At 50.3% G+C, this 7,803-nt stretch overlaps 1 protein-coding gene across 3 annotated transcripts in view; it reads right to left on the bottom strand.

Moving 5' to 3' along the window:
* Epha10 (EPH receptor A10) overlaps positions 1-7,803 on the bottom strand; it is a 36,635-nt gene that overhangs the window by 16,809 nt on the left and 12,023 nt on the right. For all 3 annotated transcript variants that reach the window (XR_003844107.1, XM_021200482.2, XM_029540427.1), the window contains exons 4-6: positions 7,127-7,282; positions 6,319-6,669; positions 1,119-1,252 (exon numbers count right to left, since the gene is read on the bottom strand). Coding sequence is in view for 2 of the 3 variants with exons in the window: in XM_021200482.2 (XP_021056141.1) it covers positions 1,119-1,252; positions 6,319-6,669; positions 7,127-7,282 (641 nt within the window). In the remaining variant the exon portion in view is untranslated. The remainder of the gene's footprint in view (positions 1-1,118; positions 1,253-6,318; positions 6,670-7,126; positions 7,283-7,803) is intronic.

The raw sequence follows: 7,803 nt of genomic DNA, 5'->3' as shown, positions 1-7,803 counted from the left end.
GGGGAGGGGGGAAGGGGGAGGGGGTTCCCTATGAGATGAAGACCAGACAAGGCTACACAGTAAGATTCTCTCAAGCAAGCAAGCAAACAAACAAAAACAAACAAACAAAGAGAAACCAGCAAATGTATCCTATGAAAACCAGCTCGGTCTCGGTGGCGCACACATAGTCCCTGCACTGGGGGGACAGAGATTGGGTTTATTGGGAGACAGAGACAAGATTTATCTTGACAGAGGTCAAGATAAACTCAAGGCCATCCTGGTATCCCAGACCAACTAAGGCTCCACAGAGATGAACCTGTCTCAAAGCAAACAAAAAAGTTTCTCACGAGACACTGTTTGCTATATAGAAAGCTGGGGATGGTGGTCTAGAGGCCGAGGTCAGCCAGGGCTACACAGCAAGACCCTATCTCAAAACTAAAATAACTCTATGGAATTGATGGTGAGCATTTATTTATTTAGACAGGGTTTCTCTGTATAGCCCTGGCTGTCCTGGAACTCACTATGTAGACCAGGCTGGCCTCCAATTCAGAGATCCGCCTGCCTTTGTGCACCATCACATCATATATACATACATGAGGATGTGTGGATTTAATAAGTGATGCACCACTTGCACCCTTTTATAGTAAGCCACAGGAATGCAAACCCCCATTCTGGAACATTCTCCACCCCACCCCACCCCACCCCACCCTCACCTTGGTAATGCACTCCTGTGGCTCACGGATATCTCTGTGTGCCTTTCCTTTGCAAAAGTGTCTGCAAATCGCCGGGCGCGGTGGCGCACGCCTTTAATCCCAGCACTCCGGAGGCAGAGGCAGGTGGATTTCTGAGTTCGAGGCCAGTCTGTCTACAAAGTGAGTTATAGGACAGCCAGGGCTATACAGAGAAAAAAAAAAAAAAAAAAAAAAAAAAAAAAAAAAAAAAAAAAAACCAAAAAAAACAAACAAACAAACAAAAAAAAGTGTCTGCAAATCATATTTGTAAACTCAGCAAGGCAAAACAGACCTGGAGCTGGCTGTGGGTGAGGAAGGAGAGAAAGAAGGAAGGAAGGGCCTGAGGAGGCCTTGCGGCTGAAGAAGGCCAGCAGGCTGGGATCTAGGCTGTTTCCTGCTAGGACTCACCTTCTCATAGTAGCGGATCTCATACTCTGTGCTGTTGGTTCCAGGAGATCCAGCAGGCACAGGCTCTCGCCACGACAGCGACACACTTTGAGGCTCCACGCGGTCCCTGCGGATTTCATCCTCCTCCCATGGTGCTAAGAGTAAGCAAAGCGGGATGCTGTCCTGGACTCTCTGCCCACAAGCTCTGGGTGAGGGCAGAAGGAGCAGGGCATGCATTGGGGAGTGGGGTTAAATGTGGGCGTGGCCTGTGAGTCCTGAAGGGCAGAGTCTAGGTAGGACCAAAGGCTTAGGGAGGATTTGTGGCCAAGGCTTCTCTCACTTTTGTTGCCTACTGGAAAGGAAAGCCCCGTTTGCCTTCCCAGTTTTCCTTATCCTGCTTGCTTCTCATCCTTAAGTCTCATTCTGTGGTTTGAAGAGCTAAGAGAGTGTGCAGCCCAGATTGGCTCGCTCACGGCAGTATGGCTGCAGACAAGCGAGGATTAGAAGAAAATCACCCCAACGTGATAAAGGACAAACGAGGGATGCCCACAGCGAGCATCTTTCCAGTGAAAGACTGGGAGAAAGGCCAGGATGCCAGTCACTGCTAAAAGCTCTAGCCAGAGCAACCAGGCAAGAAAAACAAACAGAAGTCGTGAATGGGAAGACACAAAGGCCTCATGGGATGGCAAGATCTCAATGTGGAAAACCCTATAAAGAATTCACAAAGGATTCTCAGAGAACCAGCCTCACAGCATGGAGAATTGTATATGAAGGCCTTGGGATGAGACTCGACCTAGTCAAGGGCTTGATCAAGTTCGCCAGCGGGAGCGACTGGTGACCAGCAGTGTCCTGCACAAGCAAGAGGCCCGTGAAATAGTGCAAAAAGCAGCATCAGATTCTGGGACGCCAGGGAGTCAGAAAAAAATAGACATCAGATAGCAAAGGGCAGAGGTGGAGACGGCACACACATACCCTGCCCTTTGACAAGGGCTGGATACAGCTTCCGGTCTCACGTGCTATACCCTGTAGGCCCAGTCTCTGCTCTCTTAAATTCCAGTGATGCCCATGGATACAGAAGGAGCCAAAACCCACAGTTGACAGCTGATTGCTGGTATAGGGGACAGGGAGGGAGTGTCGTATTTTTAACCTCTGTAAAGCCAGTGGGACTAGACAGACCCACGTGGCTGTAGTGAACCCCAGGCTACACTACCAACTGAGTGGTACTGTCTCCCATCCTAAAAATAACTTGAAAAATCCTTTAGTCTTTTCCCCAGTGCTTGACCCTTTGAGAAAAGCAATGTCTTTGTGAACCAGACAATAGCAGCCTGTCGCTCCACTGCACAGCTGCTGAGTGCACTGTCCCCTGTCCCCAGCAGGCTGAATTCACTTAGGCCTGGCTTAGAAGTAGAAGTGAGCTTTCTAGGAGGTGGTAAAGCCCTTTCTCGACCCAGGTTGGGGCAGAGTCAGGGAGAGGCGAGAAATGTTACGTTTGAACTTTGTCAGTCAAGAGCATCAGACGGCCAGGAGATCCACAGCCGGACACAGTTCCATTTTGGCCCCTCAGAGATGTATTAGATGAAGGGCAGATAGCTCTGAGAAGGAAGGGTTAGTAAGATGGCTCAGTAGGTAAAGTACTGGCCATACAAACATGAGAATCTCAGTTCAAACCTCCAGAAACCATATAAAGGTTGTTTTGGTACTGGAAGCTTTCTGGACAGTTAGCCTGGCTTGCAGAGATGCCCTTTCTCAAACAAGGGAGGTAAAAATGGACACCAGAGGGTAGCCTCTGACCTCCATATATACACGCCTGCACACACACACACACACACACACACATAATCATATTCACACATACACTCATACATACACACACCACACACACACAATCATATATACACACCACACACACACACATAATCATATATACACACACCACACACACACAATCATATATACACACACCACACACACACAATCATATATACACACACCACACACACACAATCATATATACACACACTCAAAACAAAACAAAACAAAACCTAACACTCAAACTAAAGCCTCAGCCTGAGCCCCAGCTGTCCGCGATGAAGTCATCACGGCCCAAGTTGCCAGGAAAGCAGCTTCTAGGGAGACCCACAGCAGCCTGTTCCGTTGTCTTATTGACTGAGCTCTGTTTTGATTGCAGCCGTGTGTGTGTGTGTGTGTGTGTGTGTGTGTGTGTGTGTGTGTGTAATACTTAGGTCAATACTGCCTGGCTGCTCTAAGACATTCTTTCCCTTCACCATCCATTGCTTTAGGGTTGGGCTTACTTCTGTTCTAGCCAATAAAAGATGTCAGCTAAGAGGAGAGAGGTTCAGCCAGGTGTGGTGGTCCACGCCTTTAATCCCAGCACTCAAGAGACAGCAGCAGACAGATCTCTAAGTTTAAGGACAGCCTAGTCTACAAAGCAAGTTCCAGGACCGCTGGGGCCTAGTGCTACTCAGAAAAACCCTGTCTTGGAAAAAAAATCAGGGTGATGTCTTGTAATCTTGTAATCATACCTGAAATCCTTGCACCTGAGCAGAAGGATTGCTATGAACTTAAGGCTAGCCTGGGCTAAAGAGTATGACCTTGTTTCTTTTCTTTTCTTTTTTTTTTTTTTTAAGGTAGGTGGTGGCTGGAGAGATTGCTCAGTGGTTAGAGTGCATCATGTCAGGTGTCTCCCAGCTGCCTATGATGAAGTTCCAGGGTGTCAGACACTCTGGCCTTTGCAGGCACCCACATGAATGTTTATATGATACACATAAATTCATTCAAGTACACACATATATTTAAAATTAAGTAAATGCATTTTTAAAGATGTATTTATTTTATGTATATAGTGCTCTATCTGCGTGTTCACCTGCATGTCAGAAGAGGACATCAGGTTTAGCTCATACTAAATGGTGAGACACCATGTAGTTGCTGGGGATTGAACTCAGGACCTCTGGAAGAGCAGATGGTACTTTTAACTGCTGAGCCATCTCTCCAGCCCCCACATTAAATATTTTTAAAGGGCCAGGCATGGTGGCACAAAACTTTAATCGCAGCACTCAAAAAGCAGAGGCAAGTAGATTTCTATGAGTTTGAAGCCAGCCTGATCTACATAGCAAATGCCAGGCCAGCCAGAAAGTATATAGTGAGACCTTGATGCACAAAAGGGGGTATACCAGGGCTAGAGAGATGGCTCAGTGGGTAAGAGCACTGACTGCTCTTCGGAAGGTCCTGAGTTCAAATCCCAGCAACCACATGGTGGCTCACAACCATCCGTAATGAGATCAGATGCCCTCTTCTGGGGTGTCTGAAGACAGCTACAGTGTACTTACATATATATATAATAAACAAATCTTTTTTTTTAAAAAGGGGGGTGTGTAGAGGCTTGACCAGTCTCAATTGGTAGGACATTTATCTAGCATTCAGGAAACCGTAATTTGCTTCCTAGTACCATATAGATTGGGCTGCTCCTAAAATTCCAACACTTGGGAGAGAGAGACCAGAGCAACCAACTCAAGAGGCCAGTCCTGGCTACACAAGACCCTGCCTGGGGCTCGAGAGGTGGCTTAGTGGTTAAGAAATTGATTGCTCTTCCAGAGGACCTGGGTTCCATTCCCAGCACCCATATGGCAGCTCACAACAACTGTCTGTAACTCCAGTTCAGGGATCCAGTGCACTCTCCTGTCCTCTGTGGCTACTAAGCACAAGCACGGTACACAGACACACACGCAGGCAAAATACCCATGAACATAAAATAATGAGAAAACATAATAATATACTATGTGTAAATATTATATTTGTTACATATATACACATATATGTTATAAAGAGAGTTTTATAGAAATAGTCATAAGTATAAAAAGATTGTGGCAATACATACTAGTTGGGTTGTTTTGGTTTGGTTTGTTTGTTTGTTTGTTTTCCTTTTAAGGTAAAGTCTCTCTGTAAAGTCCTGGCTGTCCTGTAACTACCTGTGTAGACCAGGAAGGCCTCAAACAGATTCTGCGTGTCTCTGCCTCTCACGTGTACCAACGATAAAGGAGTGTGCCATCAAGCCTGGCCACACTTTTACTCTTTAAGACAAAGTTTCCTGTGGCCCAGGCTGAGCTCAGATTCACTTTGTGTGTCAGAATGACCTTGAACTGAGTGCTGGGACTGGATCCGCCTCTCTGTTTCTTTTCTTCCTTCTTCGCTACTGTGAACCAACCCAGTGCCTCAAACATGCTAGGCAAATTCGGCACCATTGAGCTACTTTCCCAGGCTTGACCTGTTTAAAATGTAAACGCAATAGCAAGGGTTAAGTCTCAACAGAAACAATAAAGAACAGAAGTGTCCCAGAAAACCAGGTAGATTGGGAAATCGCTCCCAAAGCCCCAGGAAAGGGATTAAGAGCTAAAAAAAAAAAAAAAAAAAAAAAAAAAAAACGACGAAGTGACAAGATTAGAGAATTAGAAAAGGGAGAGACAACCCAAGGCTTAGAGATCCGGTTAAGAGAGACAGTGGGAGTGCCACTCAAAGCAGCTACCAAGAAAACTTCCCCAGGAGTGAACAAAGAAAGTTCGGATCAAAGCGCCTACTGTGCTCCAGCCAGGCGAGAGTGAAAAGAAATCATATTGGTTATATTTTTCATTTTCACCAGCAGGCTAAGAACTTATTCAAACCCCCCTGTGTGTGCACATCTCTTCACCCAAGGTACTTACAAAAGAATGAAAATCACCCCAGGCCTCGCTGGAAACCCAACCGACAGGGTAGGGTCACAGAAGACAGGGAAGGAGGGTCACACACCAATCAGATAGGAAAGACTCAGAAGCCACCGCACGCGCTTATCCATCTTGCAGAGGGCACTCGAGGGATTACTTGAAAGTGTGCACCAGAGGAGAGACAAATCAGAAGAAAATGTCAAGGATGTGGAGGGTGTGGTGTCGAAGGTGGTTTTCATCCCACTGGAGACTCAGAAAGGGGTAGCGCCGCCACTCTGTCGCCTGCGTTCTGAACCTGCCTGTGTGCCTGCTCCTGCAAGGTGGCTGAGTTCGCAAAAGGGGGCGGAGGGGAGAAGCGGGGACATCTAGGCACCACCTGGATCAGGGATTAGAGTGGGGGTGGAGGGTGGGGTGCGGTCACGTGGGTTCCTGAATTCCTGGGGATGCTTGCGGGGTAGCTGCATCTGGGAGTGAAGGAGGCTTTCCGATGGGGCGCGCGGCCTTACCCCCGGGTCCGGTGGACACTGTGACCTGCGCGTAGGTGGCTCCCGCGGCGGCGGCCGGGCCTGAGACGCCGTTGAGCGCGGCCACGCGCACGGTGTAGCGCGCACCCGGCCGCAGGTGCAGCAGCGTGGCGGCGCGTTCCCGCAGCCCAGCCTGGCGCGGGACGAAGGCCACGCGCGGCCCGCAGGGTTGGCACGCGCCCGCCGGACCGTCGCGCCCGCAACGCAGGCACAGCAGGGAATAGGTGACGTCGGAGCGGCCGCCTGAGTCCGCAGGCGGCAGCCAGCGCAGCCGCAGCGCCAGCGGGGAGCGGCTCAGACTGTACTGCAGGTCCCGCGGCGCGGACGGCGGCCCTGCGACATGGGGAGGCGCTGAGTGGAGCCGGGCAGGGACCCAAGAGCGCGAAGCATGGGGGTGGGGCGGGGCTTGGACACCCGGCGTGGGAGCAGTAAGGAAGGTGGCAGACGTGGGGAGCAGCGCGGGTACCAAGATCGAGGGAACCGGGATGGGATCATGGTCACAGGGAACAGAGAGCATGACAGATAGGAGGGACGTCCCAACCAGGCTCAGGAAGAGATGAAGGAAATGGGGAAGGTACTCCCAGACGGCCACCCACAGAGTCCTGCCCCCCTATCTCCATCCTTCTGGATTCCTCCAGTCCCAAGCCTAGGTTTCCAGACCCACACCAGGCCTTCCTCTTTGCCCTGTCAATCCAATTTGCAACCCCCGCCTCCTACCCTACCCCACCCCGCCTTAGTAGTTCGTGGGTGGCGTCCCCCCTCCCCAAGCCCAGCCAGAAGGGAAACTCACGGGTGCAGGAAGCTGAGGGCGGGTCGGTGGGCGAGCGAGCATAGGTGTCCTGACACACACAGAACGTAGAGGCGTTCTCCAGGGCCAAGCTGTGCTCCGGGCAGGGCGAGCAGAGGGGCCTCCTTGGGGATACCTTGTAAAACCCTGGGGGACAAGCTGTGGGAAGGGGTTGGTGAGGAGAAATCTCCTTCCTGACCATGCCCCACCCTGTATTGCTTTTTCTGGGCTAGAGTGAGGAAAGCGGGGTGACAGCTCTTAGCTCAGTCTCCTCTGGCCCTAACAAAAGCTGTGTGTGCAGAGGACGGTGACACAGTTCACTCCTGTGAATACATATGACTCCATCTCCGTGGTTACCAAGAGGAAAGTGAGGCTGGGAGAGGTTAAGCTGCCCAGTGCTGCACTGTTAGTGGGATTCCCACCCCAGCCTGCCCCTTTCAAAGTCCCAGCACCACTGCTCTAAGGTCAAAGATGCAATCCTGCCTGAGCAAGAGAAAAGAAGGGCGGGGCCTTGTTACTCAGACAGATACACAACCCCACTTACAGACAGGCAGGCAGGCAGGCAGGCAAGCAGGCAGAAACACACACAGAGACAGAGAGGGGTGGGGAGGGAGGGAGAGAAAGAGACCGAGCAGGAGAGGGGGAGGGGAGGAGGGAGAGGGAGAGGGGAGAGGGGAGAG

The sequence above is a fragment of the Mus pahari genome, chromosome 6 (genome assembly GCF_900095145.1).
Source record: "Mus pahari chromosome 6, PAHARI_EIJ_v1.1, whole genome shotgun sequence".
In the NCBI taxonomy this organism is placed as follows: domain Eukaryota; kingdom Metazoa; phylum Chordata; class Mammalia; order Rodentia; family Muridae; genus Mus; species Mus pahari.
The sequence above is the reverse complement of the archived record's forward strand: the minus strand, read 5'-3'. Positions and strand labels throughout refer to the sequence as shown.